Source organism: Dreissena polymorpha, chromosome 6, assembly GCF_020536995.1.
Source record: "Dreissena polymorpha isolate Duluth1 chromosome 6, UMN_Dpol_1.0, whole genome shotgun sequence".
In the NCBI taxonomy this organism is placed as follows: domain Eukaryota; kingdom Metazoa; phylum Mollusca; class Bivalvia; order Myida; family Dreissenidae; genus Dreissena; species Dreissena polymorpha.
The window spans coordinates 64932423-64948351 of NC_068360.1; the positions used below are offsets into that span (position 1 = coordinate 64932423).

The following is a 15929-nucleotide window of genomic DNA, read 5'->3' on the forward strand; positions in this document are numbered from 1 at the left end:
TCTATTATGTTACAAGAATAATTGTATGAAACTACCTTTACAACAAATTAAGCAAAATTATGGTAGAACGTTTGTCTTATTTGCGTACACTTTCTTTAACTTGAACTTTGTCAATGCTTCTACAACGAAGTGTTAACATCTTAAAGACCTGTACAAACTGTCGAACGGTTAAACACACTTGTTCCAACGTACGGAACACGCGAGCTGATTGTCGTACATTAATATAAAACAAATTACTACCGTGTATCGTGTGAACTTTTATTAGCCTCTATATATGCAAACGTTGAGGTTTGTTTCCAAATTTAAAAAATAGCACGCAAATAAGGGTTTAGAATGTAAATCACAGGTTTCGCTGCCTAACAAAAGGGTCACCATTTGCGACGATAATTTGCGAAAGTGATTATTTATTTTTAAATCATTGTCTCCAAAATACTGTACGAAAATCTTTTGCAAGTCAAATGCAAGATGCTAAAACATTGGAGGTCAGGGTCTGTCAGTTATAAATATTGGTTCATAAGAGACGAACAGGTTAGAGTGTAAAACTAAAACCAGTGTGCAAAAGTCAAAGTTCAGTGTGCAAAACATTGGAGGTCAGGGTCTGTCAGTTATAAATATTGGTTCATAAGCGACGAACAGGTTAGAGTGTAAAACTAAAACCAGTGTGCAAAAGTAACATCATACTGACCAATCGATTCATGTATGGCCACATGCTCTCAATTTATCGATCTATTTCACTCGAATGCATGTTTACACTTTTAGACAGTTTTTCTGGTTAGTCTATTTGCAATTCAAATAGGCTTTTTTTCAATCGCATTTACCGCATTACGGTTGTCCTTTTTCAAGCCTTCCCTGATTTTGGGCAGACGATATAGATATTTAATTTAGTACTTAGTATTTCGTTTTTCTTACAATTTTTCATTAAGAAACCTCTTTCCAACATATCTTCCAAGAACATTGCTTACACCATTTTTTTGTGAATTTTTCTAAGACTTTATAACATGAAAAAAAAACGTTCTTACAAACTAAAACAAATTTCGCTCATGAAACAATTATGTTTTTGGCAAAAGCGATTGACACGAAATATTGGGATTCAATTAATTTTATTTTTAGAAAATTACAATCTGCAAGGCAGAGTTAAAAGAATAACGCCCCTTGAAAACAAAGGGAGACAATTATATTACTGCTTCATGCGAGGATGGGGACTTTAATGGCTTGGCAATAGTATTGTTCTTTTTGATAGCCTTTAACATTTTCATTCAAAAACTAATCTTTTAACATTTATTTCAGCAGAAACTTCCCTGTATCTTGCAAATAGACTTTCAACGATATCGGCGCTCTCGTTTTAGCTTTTAGAGATATTGATTGGGTAAACATATGTTTTCAATATTAATTCAATGAACTAAGATAAATTTAAAGACTCTAGTATAACAGTGGGTTAAACGGATTACATTCCACTAATAAATGGAAAACAAAAGTTGCAAAACAGTCGATTTTGATTAGTGTTGAGTTGTTTCTTGTGTTTTACATGACTTATATTTTTTATTCCATACATTGAACCAGTGTAGAATGCCGTTTAAAAAAGTGTATGGTTATGGGGGTCCATGTGCACAATTATACATTCATTTCGCTTAAAGTTGTTGCTTTTACCATGAATTATAAAAGGAAAATATTAAGTATAGTGTGACCTGTTAGTCTTAGAGACGATGACAGTCGCCGAGTGTGATATTCAAAAAAATTAATTAATAAGTACTGGGTCAAACCTTCATAAAGGCCATTTATGAGAATTCTTATTAGAGACGATGAAAACTAAATATTTTTGAGATATTAAAAGTCTAAAATCAAACGACACATGTAACTGTTTATATATGAACTTGTTAATTGGATTTGAGCCTTTAGATTTTCAATAGTTAAAGTCACTATAACGCTCAAAATCAACGAAAATTTCGTTAAGTATTTCGTCAAATAAAGTTAACACCTTAGTGTTCCTTATAGCAATAGCCAAAATTTCAACGCTAGATGTGGTATGATTACTTAGATTTTTGTTGATACAAAATGCTCGTTTTTATTTATTTGTGGCCACAATTAATTCCGGGTGTGTCGAAATACCGAAAATCCCGTAATTACCGAAATCCCCAGAAATCCCCCGAAATCCCCAATAATATTTATTATTTATCAAAATACTGCGGATATTAAGATAGAATATCGCAAAATACAATCTATTCACTGATGAAAAATAGTTTTTATCCATGTTTGGTAGTGAAAAACTAAAATATATACATAATTATTGGGATTCCGTATATGAATCCATAGTGCATGTTTTCACAAGCACGATCAGGTACAGAAATCCCCGCTGTAAAGCTCTTCAAGTGTCAAAAAATCATCTGGGTGGCTTTTTGATATTAGAAAGAAGAGGTACAGACAAAAACTTAACACCAATATTTACAGCGGGGATTTCTGTACCTGATCGTGCTTGTGAAAACATGCACTATGGATTCATACTCGGAATCCCAATAACTATGTATATATTATTGATGATTGATGATTGTTGTTATTTTGTGTTGTCTGACATGTAAACAAATGTTATTTATGATATAAAATAAAGCTTCTGATGACTTATGGAGTTTCTTTTTGCACGTTTGATAATTATGACTTTTCAACATGTTATAATAGAGTAAATGAGATTTATGTAATACCGTTAATTAAATTATTTAGATAACATTGGGGTATGTTCTGGCATAAAACGGTTACTACGTCGCTAAAAATGGCGACAACGTTTTTGGGTAAAATCCTGCAAATATGCGCCTTAGCAAAATGTGCCCTAAATATCTTTCCGTAACCGTCCTCCTAAAGTCAGTAATGTACCGGTACTTCAAATACTTCTTGATTTGATATATAAGTAAACATAGTTGTTTTTTTTCTCGCGTTATTTATATTTGTGTTGTCGAATATTAAATTTCTTCCCATAGGTGTAAAAAAGGTACCATGCGCCTTCTAATTTCAACGTCACATGGTACCTTTTTGCACAAAGGGGACGATTTATTCAGATTAAAATGTAATAATCGAAACAACATGCACAGCAAGTTATGTTAACCATGTGCATTATTGATGGGAAAACATGAGATTTAAACCAGATTTTCTTAACCTGTCAAAACTAACAATAATAAAATGAATGGTCACTATCTCGAGAAACTACCTGTCAAAACTAACAATTATAAAAAGAATGGTCACTATCTCGAGTCTTAACCTATCACAACTAACAATTAAACAATTAATGGTCACTATCTCGAGTTTAACCTGCCAAAACTAAAAATAATAAAATGAATGGTCACTATCTCGAGAAACTTGATTGTAAGTATAGTTCAACGAAATTTATATCATACGAATATTTTCAAAGTTGTATCTAATTTGCATATGATGATTTACGTCGAATCATCAACAACAACAACAACATTAACGTCATTTATGATAAAAATGATAAAAAATCTTATTTTAGGCAAAATATAACGTGATAACATTACAATCATTTTTACAACTACTGCCTGAAATACGAACGTCAAATATTATAGTTTCTAAAATATAATTGGTTATACGAATCGACCAATTGCAAACATAATTTGTATCCCGTACTAAAACTATTTTTAGGGATAAATCTAAAAATATATATTATATGTCAAAACGGATCTAACCTAATTACATGGATGACTGTATAACAAATGTACAAAGCTAGCCTACATTATTACCCATGGCTTATGCTCATTACAATAATAACGCACTATAATAGTTTGCAGTTTTACAAGTGAACAACATAATCACTATCGTTAAATCAATCATAATAATGAAAAGCTTTATGTCTGGAGAATGATATTTATTATTGTACTTGTAATTTAAGCAATGACAGCATTGTGTCTGAAAGCATTACTGAATCATTGCAGACTATCGAATACAGTTTTTGTTGAATATGTTTGAATAAAAATTGATGAACTCCATTCACTTCGGGTTATTCATTTAAGCTTGTTTTTTCTGACGCAATATGTTGCGATTATAATGTTATATATTATTAATTACACCGTTAGTAACTGACTGTGTATGGGTTGTACACTTCGCTCTCGTATTGTATAAAATTACTGAGGGTGTATACCATGTACACCGTCAGTTACTGCCGGTGTAACGATTAAATCTCAACCGACTACTCGGGTAGTATCGAAATTACTCGGGGTTAATGGAAAATACTCCATGGGCACGTGACCGCTCTAAGCCAATCGGATAAGTTCATTATTGTATGAGGTAAGATATACACGTATACGATAGTGTCATGTTTTCATATCTATACTATTAAATAAGTTTATGATCTTGATGTATTATATTTTTCGATACAATGTACAATATGTTGTTCGAAGGCCATTTGATATTAAAGGGGCCTATTCACAGTTTGATAAAATGTCGATTAAAAACCACTGCCTTAGATGCAAAAAGTAATGCAAACATTGCGTTTTAACAATCGAAACGACACTCCTCACTACGATTTTTTTTTAATATTTGGTTGAATAATAAAGCGTTTATAACGCTTTTCCTCAAAATTAAAGTCAGTGTGACGCAGTAGTAAAACCTTAGATTTTGTGTCCAGCGGTCTCGGGTAGGAATTTTAAGTCATCTTTTTTCATGCTATAAAAGTTAGTTTAAACTTTTCAAAACATGATACATTTGTTAGTAAACACAATAAATGGCTTTTATTTTTTAAATACGAAAATATGTGAACAAGTCGCTTAAATGTGAGATTTTTACAAAGCGTGTCATATTATAAGTCTGATACTCATTTGCCACAACAACGTCTTGTTTAGCATATTTGATTTCTTAAATGCAAGTGGTATTTGGATAATGTGTTTGAACGCGATGTCTTTTGCGTAATTCGCCGAGTCTTAGGCAATGCTAATGATTTTTCATCTACGCCCACATTGGAACATATTGCGTAAATATTTAAATAAATAAACGGAAACAGAGATGTTAAACGTGTTGTTTCTAGCACATGTAAACTTAATTGATTTACATTTTTAACGGAGATTTTTTTTAAAGGCAAAACGTACGAAATAAAGATTAAATTGGTTCAACAACTAGTATCAATGAAGACGATGGTTACTTTAGGTAATACACCATTAAACATCCGGTAATCATTCTGCCATAAAATCGTGGTCTGATTGCGGGTATATAAGTCCATACTCAACAAGTCAAAAACAGAAGACCTCAAAGTTTAGATTAAATACTTAATATAACACTAGATAAATAGCTGTGTGTGGGATTGCCGGTAATACGAATAATGCTCGAACAGTTGGAAAACATGGATTCTAGCGGTATGTTAGATTACTTATTCAAATAATACGTGTAAATAGTGATACACATTATATATTTATATATTTATATTACATACATTAAATTATGAAAGTATTATAATTTATTAATAAATTAAAACATAATATTTAAAAAACAATAATAATAAACAATAATAATAATATTAATAATAATAATAATCATTAACATCATCATCATCATAATCATCGTCATCATCGTCATCGTCGTTGTCATCGTCATCATCGTCATCATCATCATCATCATCATCATCATCATCATCATCATCATCATCATCATCATCATCATCATCATCATCATCATCATATCATCATCATCATCATCATCATCATCATCATCATCATCATCATCATCATCATCATCATCATCATCATCATCATCATCATCATCATCATCATCATCATCATCATCATCATCATCATCATCATCATCATCATCATCATCATCATCATCATCATCATCATCATCATCATCATCATCATCATCACCACCACCATGATTATCATTATCATCATCATCATTATCATCATCATCATTATCATAATAATAATAATAATAATAATAATAATAATAATAATAATGATGATAATTAAAAAAATATAATTATAATAGATTAGAACACGTATTTGAATTATACGTTTTTAACAATTATTCTCATTATAAATTATTATAAAACACTAGTATTTTAAACATTAAACGTGTTATGTAATGATGAAGATAATCGTGTGGGCTTTGATCATTTGATATTTTGTTTAATTATCATTTGCCTGAAAATTGATTACCTATATAGGAATTTCACTTGTAGCGTTTTATAATCTGTTTTAAATATGACTGGGTTCAACAAAACTGCTTTTATTGTAAGTTTTCCGTCTCGGTTACAGTTTCTCAATCGATTAAAATATTCTAAGCCTAATTTCCTTACACGTACTTTCAGTAAGATACATTGAAGCTATACAAACAGACTCATTGGCCAAAATTACACCACTTATCTACTAATATAACTGATAGTATTCTGTCTGAAATCTTTTACATAACTGTTAGTAATATTTCATGTTCATAGCAACAATAAGTGAATACGATAATTAAATGAAACATCTATGCTTTTTTGTGGTTTCTCTTGGATAAATGCCTGCTTATCGACCTGCCTGATACTTTTCGCGATTTTTATCACTGGTCAGACGCATATTCAAAGCCTTGGCCTTTTGTTAAGTGCATACATAATAAATCGATACATCGAATTAAAACTTTGTCGAGAAGGCTCCATTTTAAGGTGACTGCTTGGGGCCTTATGCAAAGAATTATCGCATAGTTCTTATCGACAACAATTCATACATCAAACAAAATGTCATATTTTAGGTGATAATTTCGTTTCCCGTTGGTAAAACATATTTGCTTAAAGAAAAAAACACCCAAAGCAAAATTCAAACTGTGCATTTCTTACGACTTTGACTTACAAAACATTACCATTTCAGACCTTTGATTGCAGTTGTATTCTGAAAATATTTATGTAAACGTTCAATCCTTTTTTTCAATATTCTGTTACAGAAACCATATAAAACGCGGATCTTTAAGCCATAAGATAAAACATACTTCAAAGTTATTCGTTTATATCGTAATAAAGTTATATCGTATAGTTAATAAAATACGTAATATTACTGATGGTTCGAAGATAAAAGGATACTTAGAGAGTTTTTAGTGAATTATACTGCATACCCTATTATCATAAATGTTCAAACAAAACAGAAAAATAACAAATAAAAAGCAAGAGGTATTGTTCTTGCTGTCGGACGATGCAATGGTGTTTATTTGCATGATATTTGGTGTCATAAATATGACGTCATGACAATTACAAAATGGTCGATGTAATGCTATAATAGAAAAAATGGTTTTCGCTTATAAATGTATTGTTTTCATTTTTTAGACGTAGCTTCAACATGTTTTGAGTCGTTATACCTAGATTTCATGCGATACGACTCTTCAATGGGGACATTTACTTCATACCCGTAGCCGGGGGGGGGGGGGGGGGGGGTTGCGTTGGATGCGTTCGCACCCAGTATTTTGACGAGTAACAAAAAATTGTACTATAAGTTGCAGCCAACTTTATTCGATGCAAAAACGGTTATATATCTTTTCCTCGGAATCCAGTGAGTCTTCGTATTTAAGCGTTACAATAATGTTGAAAAAAATAGGCTACCGCCTGGTCACCATATAATTAATTTCTCGATGAAGTCATTGCCAAGATAGCTCCACATTCACAACTTTGCACAATGTTTTATGTATGTCAAACTTGAAACTAGGAAATATGTCCTATCTTAAACAGTTGATAACATGAATTTAAAACGTTATAACATATGACAAGGTGGACGTTAACGTTTAATCTCCCCTTAACTGTGACGGATCTTGAGCAAATACGTTCATCTTTTTGTTAAGGACTTTGAGGCCATAGGGCCAGCAGTTTGTGGTTATAGGGTCTTTATGAAGCCTTATTTATTATATGTTTCTGAAATTCGTTTAGAAATAGATAACTTATTGGTTAAAAATAAAAAAATAAAAGTAACCAGTTATACCATTTTGATTTCTGTTTAGTATTGATGCAGATCAAAGAACACTCAGTTTTTGTTGAACAATGCACTATAAGCACGTTAAGAGCAATGCTAGGCCTCTGATACTATCCAAAGCAGCAGAAAAACAATTGTTTTGCAAAAAGTCAAATATTTCCTTTTAATTTGCTTGATTTCAAGATTCCGATAAATAATGATTCTTTATACTGTTCTTATTGTTGATTTTACATTCTATAAATGTGTTGTTGCATATGTAAACAAAGTGTCATACTAATGTCGGGTTAAACACCGTATACAATAGTGTATTTCCGTGACTGATCGAAAAATATGGTTTTTGATAACCGGTAGTGGGAAATTCATGTATGTTATATCATATTCATGTCCATCAGTCACTGAGTGTGGTCAATTAAAGTGAAATTTAATATAAAATGCTCTATAACTTCAGTCTCTAAATACAGATAAAAAGTCACCAAAATGCAGGATTTTACGTTTCATTTTCAAAATTTTCTAGGAAAAATTCGCACCCCCTTTTCAAAACCCTGCATACGGGCCTGCACTTCCACTAGAAATAAGACATGTTTCATGTTTAATGGAATGCATCCTAACAAATACCATGAAATGTGTGCGACTAACTGCTAGGAATTAGAAATAAAACACTTGTTCACATAAGAAGTAAAAATATAGTTTAAATATATATTTAAATATTGTTATCGGCATATATTCTTGAACTAAACATATTTATGAAAAAAAAGCTAATGAGGTATGTAATTATCCGCATGATTAATTCATCCATATGAAGAAATAATTATGTGTGTCGCGTGATGCAAAAATGGGTCTTAAGCCATATGCGACGATATTAGCTCCAGACCAGCCTGGGCAGTACCATTCGTGGTCTCAATAGTAGCCCCTGATCAATATATAACAGAAAGTGACACGTCGTTTGTTTGGCCTCTTATCAAATATGACTTACGAAGTATACAGCCAAAATAAGGTATCTCAACAAGATAGTTTGTGTTTGAGGCAATCAGACGAAGCAGGTGTGAACGGATTGGTATGCTACATTTATTACTAATATTTTATCGTAAATGTGTAATATATATCATTATTCCATACTTTTCATTAATAATTTCAGAGATGTCGAGAAAGGAACAAAGACGTCGCGTTGGTATACTGGGAACCGGGGACTTCTCTAGGGCGCTAGCAAAACGACTCTTATTTTCCGGATATGACGTCATATTGGGAAGCAGGAAACCGGAAAAGAAAGCGATGTCCGCTATTGACCAATGTTTGTGCAATGTTCAACTTCTATCCGTCGAAGAGTGCATCAAAAGCGCATCGATCATTTTCCTGGCAGTCCATTTCGATAATGTCAAGGAGCTTCTGACAGAACACGTCGTGAAACTCGAAGGAAAGATTCTAATTGACGTCTCCAATAGAGACAGGCCCAGCAGCGTGACGTCGAACGCGGAGCTCGTCCAGAAAATGGTTCCCAGCTGCAAGGTTGTCAAGGCGTTCAACGTCATTTCCGCCTACGCGATGGAGAACGACTACAACTCGAGCAGTAAACAGGTCTTTATTTCTAGCAACAGCGAGCAGGCGCGAGATGTGGTTGCCAATATTGCAAAGGACATGAACTTTCGACCAGTGGACTTTGGAGGGCTGTTTGCTGCTCGAAGAATCGAGAAACATCCACTGAGACTTTTTCCGGAGTGGAGAGGCCCTCTAGGCTTTGCAGTTGGTGTGTTCAACGTTTGGTTACTTTATCTCATATATATCTACTATATTGCGGACTCCGTGTACAAATGGGAGCAACTGTTCGTCAAAGTGCTCAACAAAGCTATTTGCATGACAGGCATAACTACTTTGTCAGTAACATACTTGGCCAGCAGTTTTGCGACCGTTTTTCAAATTTACTACGGTACGAAACATATACGTTTCTCGCGGTGGCTGGACAAATGGCTGAAGGAAAGGAAGCAACTAGGTCTCATATCCTTCGCGCTCATATCAATACATGTGATCATGTCAGTGCTCATCATGTCCCCAACGTACTTGAGCTCCTGGTACCACAGCACTGAAATCACCGTTCCCGCGAATCTCACTGCGCCATTTCAGTTCAAACAGGGCACGTGGATGAACTGGAAAGGGGAGGCGGCTTGCTTGGTTGGCACCATAGCCTACGTGGTAATTTGTTTTATCTGCGCCACTACGTTTCCGTCCGTCACGGACACGTTAAACTGGCGAGAGTGGCGGTTCGTACAGTCTAAGATGGGGCACGCTGCTTTATTGCTTTCTGTCGGACACGTTCTTGTCATGGGGCTACCCGGATGGCTGTTGAAGCCGCATCTCATTTACAAATCTATCACATTCCTGTGTTCAATTTTACCGTGGATAACATTATTACTGAAACCTTTATTTTCTCTTCCGTGTGTTGACCGGTACGTGATGAAGTTAAGCAAAGGTTGGGAGAGACACGAGGACAAATGCAAAGCAGACTGCGTTCGGCCCGTAAAGCACGAGGGTTATGTTGCTATAGACATGAACGCGGACAAGCAGATGTCGTGCCAGGATGCGTGCGCATGCCCTGATGACAGGATACCGATGATGAACATTGGGGTCTCGGATTGTGGCTGTGCTAGTGATGACCTTGTATTGAACGTTCCTTAGGTTTAAATTGGAATGTTCTAGAAAAGGGACAACACTAATAAAATCGAATACCCATTTTAAGGGGTGTTGCGGCAGTTTATTTAACCGAGAATATATTTATAGCAACACCGATGATGCTATTATCACAACACAATATTTTTGTTATCAGTTTCATCAGAAATGACCGAGTTGGTTCATAATTCAATTGTCAGTGGTGCGATCCCAGGTGGGTTCAACTTTTTTTAACTTTTTGTTTATTTCTTTAATTTCATTCTTGTTTTATACTGGAGCTTTTTAGTCATGTCGTTTAAATTTATCATTTTAAAGCATTTGATCACAAACTTCAAAACAAGCCGAAATCTGTGAACTAGTACATGTAAGTTATTAATGATTAATGTCGAGTTTGATACTGTGTGGTATTATGTTTGTGATTAAATATTGTTTTTTGGAAAGCTGTTGTGATCCCAGTTTTGATTGTAAACAATTTCTAATGTTTAAGCACATTTCTTACAATCTATGTACCGGTACTTGGGTTTTGCCTAATTGATGTATTTAAATAAAATTTGACGTAGACGGTAGGGATAGTTAAAACAAAAAATCTCGGTTAAAAAAGCGGTGACCCCCTTTTTTATTTGTGTTTTATGATGACAACACCAAGATGAACATATTTGAGCAGTTTTGCAGAATTCTATCAGACAGAATTTTTTAAAATACATTTTGGTGTTAAAAAGAGTATAAAATTGATGTTTTTTTGGGGTGACATAATTTTTTTTATATATTTTACTTGTGTTCTCCATTTTTTTTGGCATTGTGTTGTTTAATTAAATGGTATTTTATGTATCTCAGCTTATATAATATCTATATGTTGTCTTTTTCATAGGTTATTAATTGGTTTGAGGCAATTAGAGATTTTCCAGTTTAAATGAAAAAGTACATGTTATAAAATGGTGAATAAAATCAAAACAAGGCCGGTGACCGTATATTTTTATTTCATTGTTCATATAGTTTTTGTATATAGTACTTGAATATAAATTTTGAACAAAATCTATTTGGTGGAAAAAAAATCAGCAAAAATGCAGCAACACCCCTTAATAATTAAAAGACGGAAACCAAACGGTGCTTTAGTTATATATGTATATATGTCAACTAAAAAATATTTGGACCACTGTGTGATAGTCAGTGTGAAATTTACATTTGTATTGTTTTAATAAGATATTCTTTCGAAAAAAATGTAAGCAATTAATGATGTATTATTTTAAAAGAATAATTATATAGAACAACCTTTTTAAACAAATTAAAATAATCGCATGTAGTACGCCTGTCTTATTTGCGTACACTTTATTTGCTTTATTCTTTGACAATTCTTCTTGAACGAAGGGTAAACATATTGAATACCTGTACAAACTGTTGATCATTTATACATACTTGTACCAATAAACAGAGCACGCGAGCTGATTGTCGTACATTCATATAAAAAAGTTCACTACATCATGTGTTCGTTTGCTAGGAATGCAGCCCCAATAAAACGTGCCAAGTTTCTTATATTCCAAACCTCGTGTAGTGTTATTGTTTGACCATCATTATGCAAAACCGGACGGTTAAAACAGAAAAGTCATATTTATATTCAGCCAGAACCACTTAACAATGCGAAAAAGATAAATGTGTGTGTGCGTGTGTGGAAAATTGCATTTTTATTAGCCTTTATAATGCAAACGTTCTTTTCCAAATTTAAGAAATAGTACGCAAATTAGGTTGAGAATGTAAATCATGGGTTTAGATCACGAGGGTCCCCTTTGCGACGAATTTGCGAAAGTAATTATTTATTTTTAAATAAATGTCTCCAAAATACTGTACGAAAATCTTTTGCAAGTCAAATGCAAATTGCCGAACGCAAGAGACCAAAACAAAGGCGGTTAGGGTCTGACAGTTATAAATGTTTGTTTATAAGAGACAAAAAGGTTAGATTGTAAAACAAAATCCAGTTTGCAAAAGTTACATTCGAGTCATGTATGGCTAGATTCTCTCAATGTATCAATATATTTTACTCGAATGCATGTTTTACACTTTTAGACGGTTGTTCTGGTTTATCTTCTGGAGATATTGATGGGATAAACACATGTGTTAAATATTAAATCACTGGACTAAGATAAAGTTAGAGACTATAGTAAAACATTGGGCCATAACGGATTACATTCCACTAATAAATGGACGACAAAAGGTGCAAAACAGTCGATTTTGATTAGTGTTGAGTTCTTTCTTGCGTTTATAGGCATTTTGTATCAATGAATTGATTCAAGGTAGAATGCCCTTTGAAACAAATGTATGGTAATGCGGATGCATGTGCAAATGTTACATTTAATTTTGCTTAAAGTTTTCGCTTTTAACTTGAATTATATAAGAAAAATATTAAGTATATTGTGACCTGCTAGTCTTAGAGACAATGTTTGTACTGCCATTGACAGTCGCCGATTATGACATTGAACAATAAATCAATTAGTACTAGGTTATACCTTCAGCAAGACCATTTATGAGAATTATAATTAAAGACGATGAAAACTAAATAATTATATGATATTGAAAGTACAAAATCAAACTACGACACATGTAACTGTTTATATATGAACGTTTTAATTGGATTTGAGCCATTAGATTTTCAAATAGTTAGTATTTTTGTTTCATATTCATACGTTTATTTTTGTGTTGCAATGTTTATTACATAATTTTGAAACATTTCATCGATGTATGAATTGATGACATTTGATGATTGTTGTTATGTATGTTGTCTTTCATGTGCAAAAATTGTTATTATGATATAAAATAAAGCTTCTGGTGACGTATGAAGTCTCTTCGTGTACGTTCTATCATTATGACGTTTAAACATGTTAAAATAAAGTTTATCATACCGCTGCATTGATATCTGCATGATATAACGCTATCTGATGTATTTTTATATCAGGTCAACTGGAAGATGTTATATCAGTCAATGTTTGCAGGTAGTTCATATTAACCAGATTCAACTATAAAGTTATCATTTTTGTTAAAATAGAATCTGATTCAACAGGACAAACAATTTGACACCAAGATGTTATATATTTTATATACATAAAGCAACAAAAACAGCAAAAAACATATTTTACATGTATTAAGCGCAAGTACTCGTGAGGTAATTAGTAACACACCAAACGTCCAAAGTCATATTCATTCCCGCAAAAAATGCAGCGTCGTAGCGATTATTTTTCACTATTTCTTATAAAATGGGGGACGAAGAGGTATCATTACCAGAAAAACAGATTATTTCCTGATCGTTTTGTAAGATAGCAGGTTTGGCACGAATAAAATAACGGCTCGGCAAACCTCGCCATTAATTTAATTCTAAGCCTCGCTTGACATACTACACAACCATCAGGCAGTAACCTGTTATTTTCTATATATTATATTAACGATATACCGTTTATTAAATTAATATTATTGAAATAATAATGGGATATATACTGGAATAGAATGGTGTCTTCGTCGTTATAAAAGTGGCGACAACTTTTTGGGAACCAGTAAAACACGTGCAAATATGCGCCTTAGCAGAACGTTTCCTAAATATCTTTCCGTTATTGTCCTCCTGAAGTCAGTAATGTACCGGTACTTCAAATATTACTTGATTTGATACATAAGTTAACATTGTATGATCGGTTATCGTGTCATTTATCAATTGGTTGTCGAATATTAAATTTATTCAGATTAAAATGTCATAAATTGAAACTATATACATAGCATGTGATGATAATCATGTGCAATCTTGATAGGAAAACGTGCGTTTAAAACCAAATTTTCTTCACCTGTTAAACAAAAATAATTAAATGTATGGTCACTATTCCGAAAGACTTCATTATAAGTTAAGTTCAATGTTATTTCTTTCATACATGAGTTGTTGTTTTTTACAAATGTATCTAATTTACATATGATGATCAACGTCGTGTTTTCATTTTGTAAAAATCATCATCAACAACAACACTGAAAGCATTTTATTATGAAAACGATTAAGAAAACTTTGCTTATTTTAGACAAAGATAAAGTGAAAAAAAAACAACATACTCGTTATGTGGCTTAAAAAAAAGTTCGGTCCGCTTACCTTTATTAAGGTTGTATTTGACAACCGGATATTCGAAGTTAGAACAAACCACATAACCGGATCTAGGTAAATGACCACGAGATAGACGACAATGCATAGCTTAGTGGTTTTGTCTTATCAACATATAAGACTCATTTTTCACAAAGAATTACTGAATTACGAACGTCAAACCACAATATTATATTTTCTAAAATATAATTGGTTATACGCATTGAACAATTGCAAACATAATTTGTTATCCGGACTTCAACTATTTTTAAGGATAAATCTTAAAATATATTTTATATTCTAACGGATCTATCTTAATTACATGTATGACTGTACAACATAGCAACGTGTGCTAAACTGTTCTACATTATTACTCATGGCAAAAACTCATCGCTATAATAACGCACTAGTTTGCAGTTTTACAAGTGAACAGAATAATAACTTTCGTTCAAGCAATCATAATAATGCCAAGCTTTATGTTCTGGATATGGATATTTATTATTGCGCTTATTTTTTAAGCAAGGACAGCATTGTTTCTGACAGCATCACGGAATAAATGCAGACTACATCTGCGTTTTAATTGTGTGGCCTTTCTCCTGTTAACTTTCTTTAAGACTCCTCCGCATTACATATTCGTCGTTTCTGCTCGGATTTAGACGACTCAAATGAAGATGGTCATACTCGTTTTGCCTACTGGTAGAGCCAGTAGCAGTCCCAACAAATCATGGAATATGAATGTATACCCAAAATTGATTTAATGTAGATTTATTTAAGTAATTACGTAAGATCAACTCCTAAAAATAGTACTGATACAAACCTTTCAAAAATGAGCATCAAATACTCTTTAAAAGGGCCTTTCCACAGATGTTGGCATTTATTGAAGTTTGTCATTAAATGCTTTATATTGATAAATGTTAACATTGGAGCTAAAAAGCTCCAGTAAAACAATAATACGATTAAAGAAAGAAAAAAAGTAACCCTCAACTGGGCTCGAACCACTGACACTTGGAGTAAATGTCTATCGCTTCGACCACTCGGCCATCTGCGCTCATACAATAAGTGATAATTTCTATACTATATAATTATGAGCCATATTCGTAGTATCACAAACTTTAACGACAACAACAAAACTCTCCAAATAATTAAATCGTTTCAGGTTGCAGCGCTTTATAATTTTCAGGTTTTTAAATCGTCAAAAGATGCATATAATGGATATTTTACATCATGGTAAATGTTCAGTATTGCTGTTTCCT

General features: G+C 32.9%; 1 protein-coding gene across 1 annotated transcript; it reads left to right on the forward strand.

Moving 5' to 3' along the window:
• The first annotated feature begins 5244 nt into the window (after positions 1 to 5244).
• On the forward strand, positions 5245 to 10586 carry LOC127835751 (metalloreductase STEAP4-like). Its single transcript, XM_052362189.1, has 2 exons — positions 5245 to 5345; positions 9055 to 10586. The coding sequence occupies exons 1-2, from the start codon at positions 5312 to 5314 to the stop codon at positions 10584 to 10586; spliced, it is 1566 nt and encodes a 521-aa protein (XP_052218149.1). The 5' UTR covers positions 5245 to 5311.
• Positions 10587 to 15929: the final 5343 nt, after the last annotated feature.